At 37.3% G+C, this 24,076-nt stretch overlaps 1 protein-coding gene across 2 annotated transcripts in view; it reads left to right on the top strand.

The window, feature by feature from the left end:
* The window catches only part of RB1 (RB transcriptional corepressor 1), a 208,029-nt gene that overhangs the window by 57,941 nt on the left and 126,012 nt on the right, over positions 1 to 24,076 (top strand). For both annotated transcript variants that reach the window (XM_049853103.1, XM_049853102.1), the window contains exons 7-9: positions 14,683 to 14,793; positions 20,539 to 20,681; positions 22,956 to 23,033. In XM_049853103.1, the coding sequence (XP_049709060.1) occupies positions 14,683 to 14,793; positions 20,539 to 20,681; positions 22,956 to 23,033 (332 nt within the window). The remainder of the gene's footprint in view (positions 1 to 14,682; positions 14,794 to 20,538; positions 20,682 to 22,955; positions 23,034 to 24,076) is intronic.

The raw sequence follows: 24,076 nt of genomic DNA, 5'->3' as shown, positions 1-24,076 counted from the left end.
AACCCTGGTGGCATAGTGGTTAAGTGCTACGGCTGCTAAACAAAAGGTCAGCAGTTTGAATCCACCAGGCGCTCCTTGGAAACTCTGTGGGGCAGCTCTACTCTGTCCTGTAGGATCGCTATGAGTCAGAGTCGACTCGACGGCAATGGGTTTATAGATGGCTTGCAGACAACACTCAGTATCAAATCACCTAAAGAAGCAGACCAAGCTCTCAAAACACAGAATCAAGGAATCTTCCAGACAAAGAGATGTTCGTGGAAATACCACAGGTAGAGTACAAAAGATTAATATATAGAACTCTTCAAGAGCTCAGGAAGGAGATGAGGCAAAACACAGAACAAGCCAAAGAACACACAGATAAAGCAGTCAAGGAAATTAAGAAGGTTACTCAAGAGCATAATGACAAATTTAATAGGCTGCAAGAATCCATAGAGAGATAACAATCAGAAATTCAGGAGATTAACAATAAAATACAGAATTAGAGAATAGAAAGTCAGAGGAGCAGAATTGAGGAAATGGAAGTCAGAATTGGTGATACTGAAGGTAAAACACTTGACACCAATATATCTGAAGAAAAATCAGATAAAGAATTTAAAAAAATGAAGGAACCCTAAGAATCATATGGGACTCTTGTCAAGAGAAATAACTACAAGTGATTGGAGTACCAGAACAGGGAGGGAGAACAGAAAATACAGGGAGAATTGTTGAAGATTTGTTGGAAGAAAACTTCCTCTATATCATGAAAGACAAGAAGATACCTATCCAAGAGCTCATTGAACACCATACAAGGTAGATCCCAAAAGAAAGTCATGAAGACATATTGTAATCAAACTTGCCAAAACCAAAGAAAAAGAGAGAATTTTAAGAAAAGCTAGGGATAAGTGAAAAGTCACCTACAAAGGAGATTCAATAAGAATAAGCTTGGACTACTCAGCAGAAACCCTGCAGGCAAGAAGGCAATGGGATAACATATATAAGGCCTTAAAAGAAAAAAGTTGCCAGCTAAGAATCATATATCTAGCAAAACTGTCTCTCAAATATGAAGACAAAATTAGGACATTTCCAGATAAACAGAAGTTTAGGGAATTTCTAAAAACCAAACCAAAACTACAAAAAATACTAAAGGGAGTCCTCTGGATAGAAGATCAATAACATCAGGTAATAACCCAAGACTAGAACACAGTACAGAGCAGCCAGATACCAACCTAGATCAGGAAATCACAAAAATAATCAAGAAAAGAAGCACTCAAAACAGGGAAATAGTGATGTCATTATGTAAAAGATGACAACAAAAAAATCAATAAAGACGGATTTTTTTATATAGTCATAGGTGTTTCATGTGGAGAGGAAGTCAAGGTGATATAAAGAGCTAAAAGTTTGGTTTAAACTTAGAAAAAAAGGGGTAAATATTAATCACAAAGGAGACTAACAATCCTACACATCAAAGTAAAATACAAGAAAAACATAGACTCAGCAAAAACAAAATCAGCAACAATGAAAAAGAGGAAAAGACAATATATAAAGAAAAACTACTCAACACAGAAAAGTAAATGGAAAAAAGAAACTCAGCAACACACAAAAACAAACATCAAAATGACAGCACTAAACTCATGCTTATCCATAACTATGCTGAATGCACCAAATGCACCAACAGACAGAGAGAGGCAGAATGGGTTAAAAAACACAATCTGTTTTTATGTTGCCTACAGGAGACACACCTTAGACTTAAAGACACAAACAAAGTAGAATTCAAAGGATGGAAAAATCTATATCAAGCAAACAATTAAAAAAGAGCAGAGAGGCAGAGCCAAGATGGCAGAATAGACAAACGCTTCCGGCGAGCCCTCTTTACAACAAACACCCGAAAAAAACAAGTGAAACGAGTATATTTGTGACAAGCTGGGAGCCCTGAGCATCAAAGGCAAGCTTAGACAATGAACTGAGAGGCGGGGGAGGAAGAGACCGTTCAGAAGTAGAGAAGAGTTACTGGACCTGAACGCGGGGAACCCTCAGGCACCGTTCCCAGAGCGGCGGTGGCGGCGGGCTGGTACTAGCGTTGGGCCGCAGTTTCCTCAGGGAGAAGCAGCCAGCCACACAGCCTACTCACACCTCCAGAACCTGAGAACGGCGCTCTCAGCAAAAGCTAAGTACTTGCGTATATATTACCATGCCCCCACCCCCAAGCCGGAATCAGCGGCTGGATCCCTGGGCCTGAGGTCAGCCCTGTTGAGCACCTACAGCCATCCTCTCAGCCTTGGGGAAAGAAAAAATTTGCAACTGGGGGGAAAAGATAATTCGCTAGCTCCATTAACCAGGGGAGCTCAGGAGGGAACCAGCTCTTCTCGAGGCATAAACCATCTGTGAACCTTGAGCACCTTTCCCTTCTGCGTGGACCTGCGTGGGCCCATTCTGGAAGAATAGGCCCTTGTTGGCAAACTCCAACCAGTTCAGCTGTGTGGTGGAGAGGTGGGTGTTTGATGTTTGGCATTGCTTTGCCTATTAAACAAGGTCCTCACCTACCCACATCAGGGACCTAAGGACTGGTAGCTCTATTCAGGCCACCCAGCCACCCATGACAGGGGTCCAAAGATAACTAGTACCTCCCAGTCCTTACAACCAAAAACTTCGGGTGTCCATGGTCTGTCTGCAGAACCCACCCACCTGCACGCTCTAGGAAACGGGGACATGTTTTCCTCACAGACACTCGGGGGTCGGTTCTGAGCCCCCTGCCTTGTTTAGAGTGTGACCGCTGCTGCAATGAGATACCGGTATATACGCCAACCACCCCTGTCCCTCTAAGACTGTAGAACAGAGCCTGTAACACACCCTTGATGATCAGCTACCTGGAAACCGGAGCTGAATTCATACAAGAAAACTGAATGGACTCCTAGACTGATATACCTGATAACAGCTCTAGCCAGCTGGGGACAGGGCATCAGAGCTCCAAAGGCGAAAATAATCAAGCTAGCTCACTCAAGCAACCCATAGGGGTATACCAAAACAAAACAAAGCAAGCAGCTACGACACAGTAAGCAAGCATAAACTAATACAATAACTTCTAGATGGCTTGGAGACAACAGTCAGTATGAAGTCACATAAAGAAACAGACCATGATCATCTCAACAGGCTCTCAAAACAAGGAATCCAGGGTTCTTCTAAATGAAAGTGCATTCCTGGAATTACAGATGCAGAATACAAAAGTTTAAGATACAGAACCCTTCAAGACATCAGGAAGGAAATGAGGCAGTACACAGAACAAGCCAAGGAACACACAGATAAAACAATGGAAGAAATTAGAAAGATTATTCAGGAAATAATGAAAAGTTTAATAAGCTGGAAAAATCCGTAGACAGCAATCAGAAATTCAGAAGAGTGACAATAAAATTACAGAATTAGACAACTCCATATAAAGTCAGAGGAGCAGAATTGAGCAAGTAGATGCTAGAATTTCTGAACTCGAAGGTAAATCACTTGGCACTAATATATTTGAAGAAAAATCAGATAAAAGAATTAAAAAAAATGTAGAAACCTTAAGAATCATGTGGGACTCTGTCAAGAGAAATAACCTACGAGTGATTGGAGTACCAGAACAGGGAGGGATAACAGAAAATACAGAGAGAATTCTTTCAGATTTTTTGGCAGAAAACTTCCCTGATACTGTGAAAGATGAGACGATATGTATCCAACCAAGATGCTCATCGAGCTCCACATAAGGTAGACCTTAAAAGAAAGTCACCAAAACATATTATAATCAAACTTGCCAAAACCAAAGCTAGAGAGGATTATCACAGCAGCAAGGGATAAACGAAAAGTCACCTACAAAGGAGATTGAATAAGAATAAGCTTGGACTACTGGGCAGAAAACATGCAGGCAAGAAGACAATGAGATGACATATTTAAAAAATTGAAGGAAAAAAATTGCCTGCCAAGTATTATATATCCAGCAAAACTGTCTCTTAAATATGAAGGTGAAAGTAAGACATTACCAGATAAACCCAAGTTTAGGGAATTTGTAAAAACCAAATCAAAACTACAAAAAATACTAAAGGGAGTTCTTTGGTTAGAAAAATCAATAATATCAGGTATCAACCCAAGACTAGAACACTGGGCAGAGCAACCAGAAGTTAACCCAAACAGGGAAATCCAAAAAAACAAAAGCAAGATTATATAAAAAAAAAAAGCTCAAAACAGGGTAACAGCGATGTTATTATATAAAAGACAACATTAAAATAATAAAGAGGAACTAAGAAATGTAATCATACACCTTCCATATGGAGAGGAAGATATGGCGATACAAAGAAATAAAAGTTAGTTTTAAACTTAGAAAAATAGGGGTAAAAAATAAGGTAACCACAAAGGAGACAAACTATCCTACTCATCAAAATAAAATACAAGGGAAAAATACAGACTCAGCAGAAACAAAATCAACAACAACAAATATGAGGAAAGGACAATATACAAAGAAATTCTACTCAGCACATAAAATTAAGCGGGAAAAGGAAAACTGTCAACAACACACAAAAAAAGACATCAAAATGATAGCACTAAATTCATACCTATACATAATTACCCTGAATGTAAATGGACTAAATGCCCCAATAAAGAGACAGAGAGTGGCTGAATGGATTTAAAAAGAAGATCCATCTATATGCTGCCTACAAGATACACACCTTATACTTAGAGAAACAAACAAAAACTCAAAGAATGGAAAAAAATATATCAAGCAAACCACAATCAAAAAAAGAACAGGAGTGGCAGTATTAATTTCTAACAAAATGGCTTTAAAGTTAAATCCATCATAAAGGATAAGGAAGAATACTATGTAATGATTAAAGGGACAGTACACCAAGAAGATATAACCATATTAAATATTTATGCACCCAGTAACAGGGCTGCAAAATATATAAAACAAACTTTATCAGCATTGAAAAGTGAGATAGACAGCTCCACAATAATAGTAGGAGACTTCAACATGCCACTTTCAGTGAAGGACAGGACATCCAGAAAGAAGCTCAATAAAGACACAGAAGATCTAAACGCCACAGTCAACCAACTTGACCTCGTAGACATATGCAGAACACTCCGCCCAACAGCAGCCAAGTATACTTTCTTTTCTAGTGCACATGGAACATTCTCTAGAATAGACCACATATTAGGTCATAAAGCAAGCCTTAGCAGAATCCAAAACATTGAAATATTACAAAGCATCTTCTCTGACCATAAGGCCATGAAAGTGGAAATTGGTAACAGGAAAAGCAGGGAAAAGAAATCAAACACTTGGAAACTGAACAATAACCTGCTCAAAAAGACTGGATTATAGAAGACATTAAGGATAAAAAAAAAAGAATAAGGAAATTCAGAGAAGCCAATGAGAATGAAAACACTTCCTATCAGAACCTTTGGGACACAGCAAAATTGGTGCTCAGAGGCCAATTTGTATCAATAAATGCACACATCCAAAAAGAAGAAAAGGCCAACATCGAAGAATTATCCCTACAACTTGAACAGATAGAAAAAGAGCAACAAAAGAAACCCACAGGCACCAGAAGAAAACAAATAATAAAAATTAGAGCTGAAATAAATGAAATAGAAAACAGAAAAACAATTGAAAGAATTAACAAGACCAAAATCTGTTTTTTTTGAAAAAATCGACAAAATTGATAAAGCACTGGCCAAACTGACAAAAGAAAAATAGGAGAGGAAGCAAATAAGAGGGGCAATATTACATCAGACAAAACTGAAATTAAAAGAATCATATCAGATTACTATGAAAAACTGTACTCCAACAAATTTGAATACCTAGAAGCAATGGATGGATTCCTAGAAACACACTACCTACCTAAACTAACACAAACAGAGGTAGAACAACTAAATAGACCCGTAACAAAAGAAGAGATTGAAAAGGTAATCAAAAAACTCCCAACAAAAAAAGCCCTGGTCTGGACCGCTTCACTGCAGAGTTCTACCAAACTTTCAGAGAATAGTTAACACTGCTACTACTAAAGGTATTTCAGAGCATGGAAAAGGATGGAATACTACCAAACTCATTCTATGAAGCCACCATATCCCTGATACCAAAACCAGAGACCTATATCCCTCATGAACGTAGATGCAAATAAAAATCCTTCGCAAAATTCTAGCCAATAGAATTCAACAATGTATCAAAAAAAAAATAATTCACTGTGACTAAGTGGGATTCATACCAGGTATGCAGGGATGGTTCAACATTAGAAAAACTATTAATGTAATCCACTACATAAATAAAACAAAAGACAAGAATCACATGATTTTATCAACTGATACAGAAAAGGCATTTGACAAAGTTCAACACTCATTCATGATAAAAAATACTCAGCAAAATAGGAATGGAAGGAAAATTCCTCCACATAATAAAGGGCATTTATACAAAGCCAACACCCAACATCACCTTAAACGGAGAGAGCCTGAAAGCATTCGCATTGGGATTGGGAAGCAAACAAGGATGCCTTGTATCACCGCTCTTATTCAACATTGTGTTGGAGGTCCTAGCCAGAGCAGTTTAGCTAAATAAAGAAATAAAGGCATCCAGACTTGCAAGGAAGAAGTAAAAGTATTTCTATTTGCAGATGACATGATCTTATACACAGAAAACCCTAAGGAATCCTCCAGAAAACTACTGAAACTAATAGAGGAGTTCAGCAGACTATCGGGATACAAGTTAAATGTACAAAAATCAGTTGGATTCCTCTATATCAACAAAAAGAACATCGAAGACGAAATCACCAAATCATTGCCATTTACAGTAGCCCCCAAGAGGATAAAATACTTAGGAATAAATCTTACCAGAGATGTAAAAGACTTATACAAAGAAAACTGCAGTACACTCCTGCAAGAAATCAAACGAGACTTACATAAGTGGAAAAACATACCTTGCTCGTGGATAGGAAGATTTAACATTATAAAAATGTCTATTCTACCAAAAGTGATCTATACATTTAATGCAATTCCGATCCATATCCCAACAACATTCTTTAATGAGATGGAGAAACAAATCACCAAACTTCATATGGAAGGGAAAGAGGCCCCGGATAAATAAGGCATTACTGAAAAAGAAGAACAAAGTGAGAGGCCTTACTTTACCTGATTTTAGAATCTATTATACCGCCACAGTAGTCAAAACTGCCTGGTACCGGTACAACAGGTACATGGACCAATGGAACATAATTGAGAATCCAGACATAAATCGATCCACATATGAGCAGTTGATATTTGACAAAGGCCCCAAAACAGTTAAACGGGGAAAAGACAGTCTTTTTAACAAATGGTGCTGGCATACCTGAACATCCATCTGTAAAAAAAAAAAAAAACAAGACGCATACCTCACTCCATCCAGAAAAACTAACTCAAAATGGATCAAAGACCTAAATATAAAATCTAAAACGATAAAGGTCTTGGAAGAAAAATAGGGACAACATTAGGAGCCCTAATACATGGCATAAACAGTATACAAAACGTTATTAAGCATGCAGAAGAAAAACTGGATAACTGGGAGATCCTAAAAATGAAACACCTATGCTCATCCAAAGACTTCACCAAAAGAGCCAAAAGACTGGTTACAGACTGGGAAAAAGTTTTTAGCTATGACATTTCTGATCAGCACCTGATCTCTAAAATCTGCATGATACTGCAAAAACTCAACTACAAAAGGACAAATAACCCAATTAAAAAATGGACAAAAGATATGAATAGACACTTCACTAGGAAGACATTCAGGTAGCTAACAGGTACATGAGGAAATGCTCACGATCACTAGCCATTAGAGAAATGCAGATTAAAACTACAATGAGATTTCATCTCACTCCAACAAGACTGGCATTAACCCAAAAAACACAAAATAATAAATGTTGGAGAGGCTGTGGAGAGATTGGAACACTTCTACACTGCTGGTGTGAATGTCAAATGGTACAACCACTTTGGAAATCGATTGGGTGTTTCCTTAAAAAGCTAAAAATAGAACTACCATACGATCCATCAATCCCACTCCTTGGAATATATCCTAGAGAAATAAGAGCCTTTACACGAACAGATATATGCACACCCATATTTATTGCAGCACTGTCTACAATAGCAAAAAGATGGAAGCAACCAAGGTGCCCATCAGCAAATGAATGGATAAATTATGGTATATTCACACAATGGAATAGTATGCATCGATAAAGAGCAGTGAGAAATCTGTGAAACATTTCATAACATGGAAGAACCTGGATGGCATTATGCTGAGTGAAATTTGTCAGTTGCAAAGGACAAATATTGTGTAAGACCACTATTATAAGAACTTGACAAATAGTTTAAACTAAGAAGAAAAGATTCTTTTGGGGTTACAAGAGGGGGGAGGGAGGGAGGATGGGAGAGGGGCACTCACTAATTAGTAGGTAAGAACCACTTTAGGCGAAGGGAAGGACAGCACACAATACAGGGGAGGTCAGCACAATTGGACTAAACCAAAACCAAAGAAGTTTTCTGAAAAAATTGAATGCTTCAAAGGCCAGCGTAGCAGGGGCAGGGGTCTGGGGACTGTGGTTTCGGGGGACATCTAAGTCAATTGGCATAATAAAATCTATTAAGAAAACATTCTGTATCCCACTTTGAAGAGTAGCATCTGGAGTCTTAAACGCTAGGAAGCAGCCATCTGAGATGCATCAATTGGTCTCAACTCACCGGGATCAAAGGAGAATGAGGAACACCAAGGACACAAGATGATTACGAGCCCAAGAGACAGAAAGGGCCACGTGAACCAGAGACTACATCATCCTGAGACCAGAAGAACTAGATGGTGCCCGGCTATAACCGATGACTACCCTGACAGGGAACACAACAGAGAAGCAGAAGAGCAGTGGGATGCAGTCCTCACAGTCTCGTAAAAAGACCAGACTTAATGGTCTGACTGAGTTTAGAAGGATCCCGGTGGTTATGGCCACCAGTCCTTCTGTTGGTCCAGGACAGGAACCATTCCCGAAGCCATGTATTCAGACATGGAGTGAACTGGACAATGGGTTGGAGAAGGATGCTGGTGAGGAGTGAGCTTCTTGGATCAGGTGGACACTTGAGAGTATGTTGGCATCTCCTGCCTGGAGGGGAGATGAGAGGGTGGAGGGGGTTAGAATCTGGCGAAAGAAACATGAAAAAAGAGAGTGGAAGGAGAGAGTGGGCTGTCTCATTAGGGGGAGAGTAATTGGAAGTGTGTAGCAAGGTGTGTATGGATGGGTTTTTGTGTGAGAGACTGACTTGATTTGTAAACTTTCACTTAAAGCATAAGAAAAAGTATTAAAAAAAGCAGGAGTGGCAATATTATTTTCTGACAAAATAATATTTAAAATTAAATCCACCACAATGGATAAGGAAAGACTCTACATAATGACTAAAAGGATAATATACCAGGAAGAGATGACCATATTAAATATTTATGCACCCAATGACAGTGCTTCAAGATACATAAAACAAACTCTAACAGCATTGAAAAGTGACATAGACAGCTTCATAATAATACTTGGAGACTTCAGCTCACTGCTTTTGGTGGTGGACAGAACATCCAGAAAGAAGCTCAATGAAGACACAGAGGATCTAAATGCCACAATCAGCCAACTTGACCTCATAGAGATATACAGAAATTTCTACCCAACAGCAGCGAAGTTTACTTTCTTTTCCAACGCACGTGTAACAATCTCTAGAATGCCCACATATTAGGTCATAAAGCAAGCCGTAACAGAATCCAAAACATTAAAATATTACAGAGCATCTTCATTGACCGTAAAGTAGAACTAATCAATAACAGAAAAAGCAGGGAAAAGAAATCAAACATATGGAAACTGAGCAACACCTTGCTCAAAAACTACCGGGTTATGGAAGACATTAAGGACAAAATAAAGAATTCAGAGACTCCAATGAGATTAAAGCATTTTCTATCAGAACCTTTGGGACACAGCTAAAGCAGTGCTCAGAGGTCAATTTATAGTAATAAATGCACACATGCAAAAAGAAGAAATGAACAATAATCAAAGAACTATCCGTACAACTTGAACAAATAAAAAGAGCAACAAAGGAAACCCTCTGACACCAGAAGACAGGAAACAGTAAAAATTGGAGCAGAATTAAATGAAATAGCAGAAAAACAATTGAAAGAATTAACAGGACCAAAAAGTGGTTCTTTGAAAAGATGAACAAAATTGATAAACCTTTGGCCAAACTGACAAAAGAAAAACAGGAGAGGAAGGAAAAACCTGAAGAAGAAATAAGATGGGCAATATCACAACAAGCCCGAGTGAAATTAAAAGAATCATATCAGATTACTATGAAAAACTAAAATTGTACTCCAACAAATTTGAAAACCTAGAAGAAATGGACAAATTTCTAGAAACACACTATCTACCCAAATTAACACAAACAGAACAACTTCATACACCAAGAACAAAAGAAGAGATTGAAAAGGTAATCAAAAAACTCCCCCCAAAAAAGGCCCCGGCCCTGACGGCTTTACTGGAGACTTCTACCGAACTTACAGAGAAGAGTTAAGACCACTACTACAAAAGGTATTTTAGAGCATAGAAAAGGATGGAATTCTCCCAAAGTCATTCTATGAAGCCAGCATGTCCCTGATAGCAGAACCAGGTAAGACACCACAAAAAAAGAAAATTATAGACCTGTATCCCTCATGAACTTAGACGCAACAATCCTCAATAAAATTCTAGGCAATAGAGTTCAACGACATATCAAAAAAATAATTCACCAAGATCAAGTGGGATTTACCAGGTATGCAGGGATGATTCAACATTAGAGAGATAATCAGTGTAATCCATCGTATAAGTAAAACAAATACAAGAACCACATGATCTTATCAATTGATGCAGCAGAGGCATTTGCCATAGTCGAACAGCTATTCATCATAAAAACTCTCAGTAAAATAGGAATAAAATAGGAATAGAAGGGGAAAATTCCTCAACATAATAAAGGGCATTTATACAAAGCCAACAGCCAACATCATCCTAAATGGAGAGAGTCTGAAAGCATTTCCCTTGAGAATGGGAATCAGACAAGGATGCTCTTTATCACTACTATTATTCAATATTGTGCTGGAGGACTTAGCCAGAGCAATTAGGCTAGATAAATAAATAAAGGGCATCCACATTGGTAATGAAGAAATGAAAATATCTCTGTTTGCAGATGACATGATCTTATACACAGAAAATTCTAAAGAATCCTCAGGAAAACTCCTGAAACTAATATGAGAGTTCAGCATAGTATCAGGATGCAAGATAAACCTATAAAAATCAGTTGGATTCCTCTACACAAACAAAGAGAACGTCAACGAGGAAAATCACCAAATTAGTAGCATTTACGTAGCCCCCAAGAAGATTAAATACTTAGGAACGAATCTAACCAGAGACATAAAATACATATACAAAGAAAACTACAAGACATTACTGCAAGGAGCCAAAAGAGACCCACATAACTGGAAAAACATACCTTGCTCATGGATAGAAAGACTCAACATTGTGAAAATGTCTGTTCTACCCAAAGTGATCTATAGACACAATGCAACCCCAATCTAAATTCCAGCGACATTTTTATTGAGATGGAGAAACAAATCACCAGCTTCATATGGAAGGGAAAGAGGCCCCAGATAAATAAAGCGTGAAGTGAAAAAGAAGAACAAAGTGGGAGGCCTCACACTACCTGATTTTAGAACATACTACACTGCCATAGTAGTCAAAACAGCCTGGTACTGGTACAACAACAGATACATAGACCAATGGAACAGAATTGAGAATCCAGACGTAAATCTACACACCTATGAGCAGCTGATATATAACAAAGGCACAAAGTCTGTTAAATGGGGAAAAGACAGTCTCTTTAACAAATGGTGAAGGTATAACTGGACATCCACCTGCAAAAAAATGAAACAACCCATACCTCACAGCATGCACGAAAACAAACTCAAAATGGATCAAAGACATAAATATAAAATCTAAAATGCTAAAGACAAGTGTAAGAAAAAATAGGGACAATGCTAGAAGCCCTAATACATGGCATCAACGGTATGTAAAATATTACTAACAGTGCAGAAGAGAAGCTGGATAACTGGGAGCTCCTAAAAATCAAACACTGATGCTCATCCAAAGACTTTCACCAAAAGATTAAAAAGATTACCTACAGACTAGGAAAAAGTTTTTGTCTACCATAAATCTGACCAGTTTCTGATCTCTGAAATCTACATGATATTGCAAAACCTCAAGAACAAAAAGACAACCCAATTAAAAAATGGGCAAAAGACATGAACAGGCACTTCACCAAAGAAGACATTCAGTGGCTAACAGGTACATGAGAAAATGCTCATGATGAGTAGCCATTAGAGAAATCCAAATCAGAACTACAATGAGTTAACATCTCATCCCAACAAGGCTGTCATTAATCCAAAAAACACAAAATAATAAATGTTGAGAGGTTGTGGAGCGACTGGAACACTTGTACACTGCTGGTGGGAATGTAAAATGGTACAACCACTTTGGAAATTGATTTGGTGCTTCCTTGAAAAGCTAGAAAGAGAACTATCATGCAGACCAGCAATCTCACTCCTTGGCGTATGTCCTAGAGAAAACAGAGCCCTCACACAAACATATAGGCACACTCATATTCATTGCAGCACTGTTTACAATAGGAAAAAATGAAAGTAACCAAGGTGCCCATCAGCAGATGAATGGGTAAATAAATTGTGGTATATTCACATAATGGAATACTACGCAATGATTAGGAACAATGATCAATCTGAAACATCTCATATCATGGAGGAACCTGGAAGACATTATGCTGAGTGACATTAGGCAGTTACAAAAGGATAAATATTACATGAGACCAGTATTATAAGAACTCAAGAAAAAGTTTAAACACAGAACAAAATATACTTTGATGTTTACAGGGGTGGGGAGGGAGGTAGAGGGGTATTCCCTAATTAGATAATAGAGAAGAACTATTTTAAGTGAAGGGAAAGACAACACACAGTACAGGGAAAGTCAGCACAACTGGACTAAAACAAAAGCCAAGAAGTTTTCTGAATATAGCCTAACGCTTTGAAGGCCAGAGTAGCAGGGATGGGGGTCTGGGGACTATGGTTTCAGGGGACATCTAGGGCAATTGTCATAACAAAATGTATTAAGAAAACATTCTGCATGCCTCTGTGGCGAGTGGCGTCTGGGGTCTTAAATGGTAGTAAGCAGCCATCTAAGATGCATCAATTGGTTTCAACCCACGTGGAGCAAAGGAGATTGAAGAACACCAAAGACATAAGGCAAATATGAGCCCAAGAGACAGAAAGGGCCACATAAACTAGAGACTACATCAGTCAGAGTCCTCATGAACTAGATGGTGCCCAGCTACCGCCAATGACTGCCCTGACAGGGAACACAACAGAGAATTCCTGATGGAGCAGGAAAACAATGTGATGCAGATCTCAAATTCTCATCAGAAGACCAGACTTTATGATCTGACTGAGATTAGAGGGACCCTGGAGGTCATGGTCCCTGGACCCTTTGGTAGCCAACTCTTCAAACAGAGATTGGACTGCATTACAAGACAGAAAATAACATTGGTGAGGAGTGTGCTTCTTAGCTCAAGTAGACACATGAGACTATGTGGGCAGCTCCTGTCTGGAGGTGATATGAGAAGACAGAGGGCGACAGAAGCTGGCTGAATGGACATGGGGAATACAGGGTGAAGTAGAGGAGTGTGCTCTCTCATTAGGGGGAGGGCAGCTAGGAGTGTATAGCAAGGTATGTATAAGTCTTTGTGTGAGAGACTGACTTGATTTATAAACTTACACTTAAAGTGCACACATACACACACAGACCAAAAAAATATCCCCCGAAGTCTTCTTAAAACCGAACAGTAGCTTAGCTTAACTAGCAAAGAATGTCTGCCTAAGTATACTCTTTTAAGATCTGTCTATATGGGATCAAATTGATAACAGCAACTTGAAAGACTAGATAGGAACTTTAGGGGGCAGTGAGATTATGTTAATGAGGGAGGACCAAGTCAGAAAAAGGGGGTGAAAATGGTTGCACAACTCGAAGAATGTAATCACTGTTACTGAGTTGTTCATGTAGAAACTGTTGAATTGGTATATGTTTTGCTGTGTATATTCTCAACAATAACAAGAAAAATAAACTTATAAAAAACAAAATAAGTATAGACATGTCGTTGTTGTATGCCGTTTAGTTGATTCCAACTTACAGTGACCCTATATGACAAAGTAGAACTGTCCTATAGGGTTTCCTAAACTGTAAATCTTTGCAGGAGTAGATTACCAGGTCTTTTCTCCCATGGAGCCACTTGTGGGTTTTAACCACAGATCTTTTGGTTAGCAGCTGAGTACTAAATTATTGCACCACTAGTGCCCCTAAATATAGACATAGGGACTAAACTAAATATGAAATTTTTGGTGTAGCATTATACTTCATTTATAATTTCATGAGTTTATATATTTTTAATTTATATTTTTATATAAAGTCAGATGTTGATTTTTTACCAAAAAAAAAAAAAAAGTAACATACCTTTAATGATTGTTGAACAAATGAGTGTATGTATATACCCATACCCATAATTTTCCTTTACTTAAAGATCTCACTGAAAAATGTGAACCTTTTTTATTTTCAGGGGAAGTATTACAAATGGAAGATGATCTCGTGATCTCATTTCAGTTAATGCTGTGTGTCCTTGACTATTTTATCAAGCTCTCACCCCCTGCATTGCTTAAAGAACCATATAGTAAGTATTTAAATAATTTATGCCCCTTCTACTTTGTCATTGAACAGTTGTTTATTGAATGTCTACTAGGTACAAAGTATGATTCTAGACCTGAGAAGGTGATAAAAAATAAATCAGACATGAGCCCTGCCCTCAGTTAGCATCAGATATAAAAGGAAAGGTAAGATATGTACGCAGATAATTAGATGACATGGTAGAAAGTGGGCTGGGTCAAAATATAGCAAATGTTATGGGAGTCCAGGAGAGGGAGAAAATTTTTCTAACTGGGAAGACCAAGGAGTACCATTTGGAGGAGGTGGCATTTGAATTGAGCACTGAAGAGTACTTAGAATTTGAATGTTGCAGGACGTTGTGGGAGGGCATTCCCAGCAAAGAGAAAATCAAGAGACAAGGCACAGATATGAATAAAACTGCATGGGAAAGAGTGGCCCATTGTATAGAGACAGTAGCTCCAGTAAGTTTTTATTAGTATTGGATGCTATGATGACTATGTGACTAATTTTTTTTTTGTATATGAACTGCCATTGGTACAACTTCAGTGGGTGATGAGAGGGGAAATATATTTAAATAAAAATGGCAACTCTTACTAGAGTAATGAGATAGCATTAAGCAAAGATGCCTGTATTCCTCCTAGAATGGATTTGTTTGCTTTGATTTCAAAATTTCTTATGATACTACAGAAGAATGTAAACTTAACCAGCAGCAGGCTGATCCATTGCTCCTGAAGTTATGAAAGTTATAATAATAAGTTTAAAGATAATAGAGGACACAGATAAAAACATACAAGATTTAAAGGCTTTTGAAGTAACTGAAACGCTGAAGCCTAATTAATCTTTGTGAGCAATAAATTAGTGAAAAATGAAGCCTGGAACAGAATTTTGAAAATGTGTTGAACGTGGTTTGGCAAGGAAGTCAGGTCATTTAGCAGAAACCACCTGCGAAGTAAAAACCAAAACCAAACCCACTGCTTCAAAATTTACCATATCTTAAAAAAATTCCTTTTATATACCTTTCCTCACTTTTTTTCAGTGTTATAATTTAATAACCGATGTAGGATGTTAGATTGACAGGGTTTGTTCTTTTGGGTAATTCACATCTACATTTAATTCTCTAAGTGCTATGTTAAAGAGAAACCATGTTGAGGTGTTGAATTAACTGAATATGCTACACTTTTAATTATAGAGAATTGAAAATGAATACAGACATGCATAGTCATATAATAAACCTCCATGAACTTACCACCTAACTTCGTCAGATAAGTTGTGGTTAGCCTATAGCCCCTTCTACTGCCCCTTCCCCGAACTGTGTTATTTCAAAGCATAATTTTGCGTGCCATTTCATCCTTGTATATTTCAGTCTGTGTCTCTAAAAGATAAAGACTTTTACAAAGCATGACCATAATACCATTATCACACCTACAAATCAGTTAATAGTGATTCCTTAATATTATCAAATGTCTAGTAGTTTTAAGATTTTCAGTTGATTTACAAATGTAATTAAATTTTTTTTTACAAGTTGATTGAATCAGAGTCTAAGTAAGGTCCACACTTTGTGATTGGCTGATATGCTTTTAAGACTCTTAAAAGTTCTTCCTTCATCTCTCTCTCCTTTATTTCTTGTAATTTATTTGTTCAAATAATTAGGTGGTTTAACTATTGAGTTTCCCATGGTCTAGTTTTGTTTTTTTTTTTAATATTTTATTGTTGTTATTGAAAAGATACACAGCAGAACATATACCAGTTCAACAATTTTTCCATGTGTAATTCAGTGACATCGATTTTTCAAGTTGTGCAAGCATTTTCACCCCATAGTCTAGTTTTTGTTGATTGCACCCTGGTGTAATTTAACATGTTTCTCTGTTTCTCAATCACTTGCGTATTGGTGGTTGGATCTAGAGGCAGTAAATACTTTATATTTAATCATCTATAATCTCCTTAATCGCTGCATCCACATTCAATTTAAAGTGGGAATGCTCAAATAATCCAAGGGATTTAAAAAAATCATAGTTTATTATTACATTGTTATATATATATAAATATCATAATTTACTATGGTATTTGCTAAAAACTTTTAAAATTTATTTTTAAGGCATATCTGGAAATTGAATCTATAAATATTTGCTTGTTGTCTTTAAAAAAGAAAACATTTTTCCCTTTGGAGACTGAGCAGAATACCCTTTGAATTATATATTGACTATTTCCCTGGCTTTCTTCATGTTAGTCTGTGGGGCTTTGGGTGTTTTGTAGTTTCTTTATTGGGTTAGTTAGGGACAGAGGAGAAAAGGGATGACAAAAACTAATATAAAAATATAATTTATAGTAAATAGTCATTAAATAGATGAAACTGTTATCATTTTAATAAAGACTAATAAGTAAGAGTGTAGTCCCTGCATGGTGCAAATGACTAACACACCCAGCTAGCAACTGAAAGGTTAGATGTTAAAGGCTCCTTGGAAGTAAGGCCTGGTGATCCATTTCTGAAAAACCAGCTGTTGAAATTCCTTTGTATGACAACAAAAGCATGAGCAGGTAGAGACAAAATAAATAAATGGGACCTCATAAAAAATAAATACTTCGTTAATCAAAGAACTTTATCAAAAAAGTGAAAAGACAGATTGGGAGAAAAATTTCGAGAACCATGTATCTGATAAGAGCCTAGTAGTCAAAATATAAAAAACTGCTACAGTTTAACAACAGATAGACAAATAACCCAATCAAAAACTAAGCAAAGGACTGGAATAGACATTTCATCAAGAGGATAGTCGAATGGCCAACAAGCATATGAAAAGATGCTCACCATCATTAGCCATTGGGGAGATGTAGGTCAAAACTACAGTGAGATACCATCTTACCCCCATTAGAATGTCAGTGATAAAAACAACAACAACAAAAGGTATTGGTGAGGTTATGGAGAAACTGGAAACTGGAACCCTCGTCCATTGTTGGTGGGAAAGTAAAATGGTACAGCTGCTGTGGAAAACAGTTTGGCAGTTCCTCAAAAAGTTGAACATAGAACTACCATATGACCCAGCAATCCTAATCCTAGATATATACCCAGAAGAAGTGAAGGCAAAAACACAAACAGAAACTTGTACACCAGTGTTCATTGCAACACTTTTCCCAATAGCCAAAATATGGAAACAACTGAAATGTCCTTCAACAGATGAATGGATAAACAAAATGTGGTATATACATATAATGGAATATTGTGTTGTTAGGTGCTGTGGAGTTGGTTCTGACTCGTAGTGACCCTGTATACAACAGAACAAAACACTGAGCCATCATCACAATTGTTGCTGTGGTTGAACCCATTTTTGCAGCCACAGTGTCAATCCATCTTGTTAAGGGTCTTCCTCTTTTTAGCTGACCCTCTACTTTACCAACCATGATGTCCTTCCCCAGGGACTAGTCCCTCCTGATAACATGTCCAAAGCACTTGAGACAAAGTCTCACCATCTTCGCTTCTAAGGAGTATTCTGAGTACTAAGACAGATTTGTTTGTTCTTCTGGCAGTCCATGGTATAGTCAGTATTCTTCATGCATCAATTCTTTTTCGATCTTCCCTATTAATTGTCCAGCTTTCCATGGGTCATATGGTAGTTCTGTGAGCTGATTGAAAATCCTATGGCTTGGGTCAGGCGCATCTTAGTCCTCAAAGTGACATCTTTGCTTTTCAACACTTTAAAGACCCTGGTGGCGAAGTGGTTAAGTGTTATGGCTGTGAACCAAAGGGTTGGCAGTTTGAATCCGCCAGGCGCTCCTTGGAAACTCTATGGGGCAGTTCTGCTCTGTCCTATAGGGTCTCCATGAGTCAGAATCGACTCGACGGCACTGGGTTTGGTTTGGTTTGGTTTGGTTTTTGGTTTTTGTGGCAGATTTGCTCAATGAAATACATGTTTTGATTTCTTGGCTTCTGCTTCCATGGGTGTTGATTGTTGTAAAAATGTCCTGGGGGCAGCTTCTGACCTCCTCTAACTTTACAAGGGGGAAGGAGAATCCAGATCAACAGCCCAAGGCTCATGCTCATGAGGCCGAGGTCAGATATGCCTCCTTTCACCACCATCTTTATTAACTCTGATGCCAAATGTCCCTCCCTGGGAGGAAGATTACTCCCTTGCTCTGAACCTCACTCAAGGTATCAGCATAGCAGAACTTTTAAGGGACTTTATGTTCGACCACTGTACTTGAGTCCAGCAGTGCCTCCCCATTAGTTCACTCTTTCACAGTTACAGCTTTTGCAATTATAGTTTTTATAATTAGAACTAATCCTGTTAACAATCAACACTCACAACTGAATCGTATAATCCTATCAGCATCTCCCCCTACCCTCTCTTCCCCAGACCCATCAGGAAAAGAGGAAACAATTTTAGTGGGGATCCTTCCTTGTCCCTCTCATTTTGAATGTAAGCATACCCAAGAAAGCATGTAAGCCAGCCATTTCATGCCTTTATTCCCGCCCATTTTAGATAGCCAATTTCTAAATTGCCCGTCCCTATCAAACCAAACCAGCACTCTAAGGAGACAAGCTTGTTCCTTAGTCTGATGAAATATAACTTGGTGGCCCGAAATGAAACCTTGAGTGAGGCTCAGAGCAAGGGAATAATCTTCTCTCAGTTAAATTTTATCAGACATCAGGAAGGATGACACCAAGACAAACTTTGGAGGACCTGACCAGATCAGATGAACACCTGCGACTAGACCTGAATAGCTGGTACCTGAGTAACCTCACCCTGAGGATTTCTTGCCCTGCTACAGCACTAATTGTTAATGACTGTTTTGGACTGGTAAAATGATTGGGAGGGGGAAGTTATCCTCCAAATATGAAAGAACCATGGCTAGGAAAAAAAAAAAAAAAAAGGCCACACAAAAGTGATCCATTGCACCACGATTGTGAATCCAAGTAAAATGAAATCCTTGACAATGTCAGTGTTTCCTCCATTTATCATGATGTTACTTATTGGTCCAGTTGTGAGGATTTTTGTTTTGTTTATGTTAAGGTGTAATCTGTACAGGAGGCTGTAGTCTTTGATATTCGTTAGTAACTGCCTCAAGTCCTCTTTATTTTCAGTAAGCGAGGTTGTATCATCTGCATATCTCAGGTTGCTAATGCATCTTCCTCCAATCCTGATGCGCTGTTCTTCTTCATATAGTCCAGGTTCTTGAATTATTTGCTCAGCAAACAGATTAAATAAGTGTAGTGAAAGGATATTACTCAACCATAAAGAGAAATGAAGTCCTGATACATGCTATGATGTAGATGAGCCTTGAAAACATTATACTGGGCGATATAAGTCAGTTGCAAAAGGACAAATGCTGTGTGATCTCACTTATATGAAATAAGCAAATGTATAGAAACCAAACATTATTAGTGATACCCAGGTTGGGAAAGAAGGGAAAAAGGGAGAATTTTTGCATAGGGGGCATTGGTGGGGTGATGTTGTAAAGGATATTAATAAAGGTTGCACAAATGAAGAATGTAATCAGTGTCGCTGAATTATACATGTAGAAATTGTTGAGTTGGCAATATTTTGCTGTGCATATTTTCACCACAATAAAAAAGAAAGGAAGAAAACCCTATGGAGCACAGTTCTACTCTGACACACACACATGGGTTGCCATGAGTTAGAGTTGACTCCACAGGAATTGATAATAAGTAGTATAATATTACCAAAATTATTTCTGACCTTTTGAGTTAATAATTAGAATACATATGTAGTTTTTCTTATCTAACTTGCCATTTTTACAGAAACAGCTGTGATACCTATTAATGGTTCACCTCGAACACCAAGACGAGGTCAGAACAGGAGTGCACGGATAGCAAAACAACTAGAAAATGATACAAGAATTATTGAAGTTCTCTGTACAGAACACGAATGTAATATAGATGAGGTAATGTAACCTAATGATTTTTTAAGAACCGTTGAAGTAGATTTAGATGTTAATTCTACCTGGAAGTATATGCTTCTTTTGTGATGAGATGTAATTAGTTCCAACTCTTGCAGTAGCCAAATATTAAGAAAAAATTTCATTTTCATATTCAGTTACTTTGATTTTAAGAGTAGCTCCCTCACTCTGGAATCACTGAACTGTCCATCGTTAAAGCATTAGTTTTCAAATGTATTAGTTCTTTGATTCCTCTGAGGTCTGCTGAGACTCCTAAATGTTCTAAAGTACCCTGCTAAGAAAACCCTAATGTTTTGGCTTAGTGATAACTGACACCAACATCAAATTCTGTTCAGTCTTCTGTAATTATCTCACCTTCTAAACATCACACCAGATGCTAGTGGCTGGTAGAGAGTACACATGAAGATCCAGGAATTGCTTATTGTTCATAGGCTCTGGAATATTGAAACTGGTAGGAATCTTAACAAATAATGTACTCAGCCACCTTTTAGTATGAGTAAATAGCTTGCAGAGACTGATAGCTAATTCGTAACAGAGTCCAGAGTAGACTTTGGGACACCTGATCCCAGCACTCCTTTCACTCTACATGTTGTTTCTCTCATAGATTTTTATATTCTCCACAATTCACTACCACCACATAACCGTGTGAAATGCTACAGCTGTGACTTTAAAATGTCACTGTTAACTCTGGGGACAAATAGGAATATGGTCCCAACGTCTAGTTTAAGAAATATTAGCACTGTGGTTTTTGTTAATTTTGACAATTTAAAAATATACGTATATATGTACGTGTATGTATATATACACGTACATATAAGTGTATACACATACACACACACGCATATATAATTTTCCTAGTTTTCCAGAATCACAAATTACCTTTGCTAATAAACAGACAAATGTAGTTGAAATATTTCTTTTTACTCCAGTTCTCTAACATAGTCCATCAAGGTAATGAATAGGAGTAATTCCTGGATTTCTCTAGATTTTAGAACTACTTGTAAAATTTTGTTTTCAAGATTAAGAATCAATCAGTTTTTACTTTAATTTTAAAGAACTCATTAATTTAGAATCTTTTGTCTGCTAACCAAATGGTCAGCAGTTTCAATCTACCAGCTGCTCCTTGTAAACCCTATAGGGCAGTTCCACTCAGTCTTAAAGAGTTACTATGAGTTGGAATCTACTGGACGGCAATGGGTTTGGTTTTTCGGGAAGTTATAGTCATGATTTTAAAAGTATAATTGATTAAGAACTTTTTGATTAATTGACATTTGGTTATTTGCATAGAGCTTTTACGGTTATACAACTATTGGTTAATCACACTAATTGGTTAACCAGAACTACAACCTTATCAAATTCTAAGCAAATGGGAATTTATTAAAGAAAACAAAACTAATAAGTAATTCAGAGGCTTAATTCTTACAACTTATTTGTGAAGTAGAAGGTAGTAACAGATATTAAATTATGTCTACCTTAATAAATACAGACTCCAATTTTGGAAAAGAAAGTTAAATTAAGACGAGTTGTTTAAGATTCTATAACACATTTCGAGTATAGAATAAACCAGGAAGATAACTCCAGGTTTTCTTATTATGGTCTTTATTATCCATGTTAATTATAGGGTGCTTTGGTGTGAAACAATGCATAATTCCATGAAACATTTTTATTTAGCTTTGAAATGAATTATAAGGTATTTTTTTGTGTGTGTGTTAACTGTTTTATAAGAAAATAATTTATTTTCCTAAATCTGTGCAAAAAAAACTGAGTTTCCTGTTTCTGGTATCATCTGAGCATGTGTGTGAAGTAGCCCAAAGATATGCTCTGGGGAGAAATCAGGGGTAGTACAGAGAAGTGAAAAGAGCCATGGCTTTGGTGCTAGACAGACTGGGTTTTAATTCCGCCTCTTCCAATTCCAGTTGTGTGTAACTTTGGTCAAGTTGCTTAATTTCTTTGAGTCACCCATCTTTTTTATCATGTGTTAAATGTGGGATTTTGGAGCTGGTTTCAGTGGATTCTCTTCACTTAATTTCTATTTCATCAATAATTCCCCACTTCTCCATTTTAGGACCTGAAATCTGCCACATGTAAATTAAAAAATAAATCATTGAGTTAATTATAAAAAAGTATCGCTCTAGCTTGAATGTATGTCATTGATCAAAATATATCAGTTAGCACTGTCGTTCTAGTGTTAATGTATGACAGAGATTAATTTTGTTTTTAAAAAAATTTTAACGGTCATTTTCGAACTTTTTTTTTTAGGTGAAAAATGTTTATTTCAAAAATTTTATACCTTTTATGAATTCTCTTGGAATTGTAGCTTCTAATGGACTTCCAGAGGTAATCTGAAAGAAAACACATTTTAAAAAATTAATATATTTTGAGACTTTTAGGAGGGGGAAATAGTAGTCTAAATTCTTTAAGATCACTTTGCTGTGTATTAAATACTGTCTTGCCCAAGGGAAGGAATCTAACTACATAGAATTATTGTGAAACCAAGTTTTACATTGTTGTTGTTGGTTGCTGTCAGGTTGGCTCCAACTTTTGGTGACCTCATGTGTGCAAAGTAGAACTTCCCTAAGGGTTTTGAAGCCTGTGTATGACCTTTTGGAACCAGATCACCAGGCTTGTCTTCTCAGGTGCCTCTGTGTGTGTTCGAACTGCCAACCTTTTGGCTAGTCATCAAGCTCTTAACTGTCTGTGCCATAGCAACAAAAAAGCCTAAACCTTTTTGAATATAGAATGTGCTAAAAAATACGCAAAGAATCTTATACACTTGTAGTAATATTTTCCCTTAAAAGGGATTACAAATTTTAATACAGATCTTAAGAGAAACTTTATATTTTTCCCCAGTATTTTGTATATAGTCCTAATAGCTAACAATCAATTTATGATTAATAATTAGTTCTTTTTTTAATTAGTGCCTCATTAAGGCAGGGCAGGGAATCCCTAGGTAGTGCGAATGGTTAATACACTTGGGTGCTAACTGAAAGGTTGGAGGTTTGAGCCCACACAGTGGTGCCTCGGAACAAAGACTTGGAGATCTACTTCAAAAAAAATTAGCCATGGAAAATCCTATGGACCACAGCACTGACACACATGGGGTTGCTGTGAGTTGTAATTGATGTGATGGTAACTGGTAAGGTAGGACAAGAACAATGATTAAACTTATTTGCGCATGAATGACCGTTCTGCCTAAACAAAAAGTTTACATTTAACTGGATTTCTTCGTATCACTCCTTTTAGTGTGCAGTTTAGTTCTCTCGGGTCAGAAACACCTTAGCTTTAAAAGTCACAGCAGAAGGCATGCCAAATAGTTGTCTATTGGACATTGATTTTAAAGTTATAATTAGAAAACCATGGCTCAGAACTGATGTATCATT

Source organism: Elephas maximus, chromosome 14 (assembly GCF_024166365.1).
Source record: "Elephas maximus indicus isolate mEleMax1 chromosome 14, mEleMax1 primary haplotype, whole genome shotgun sequence".
NCBI lineage: Eukaryota > Metazoa > Chordata > Mammalia > Proboscidea > Elephantidae > Elephas > Elephas maximus.
This window is presented reverse-complemented; position numbering and strand designations above follow the sequence as displayed.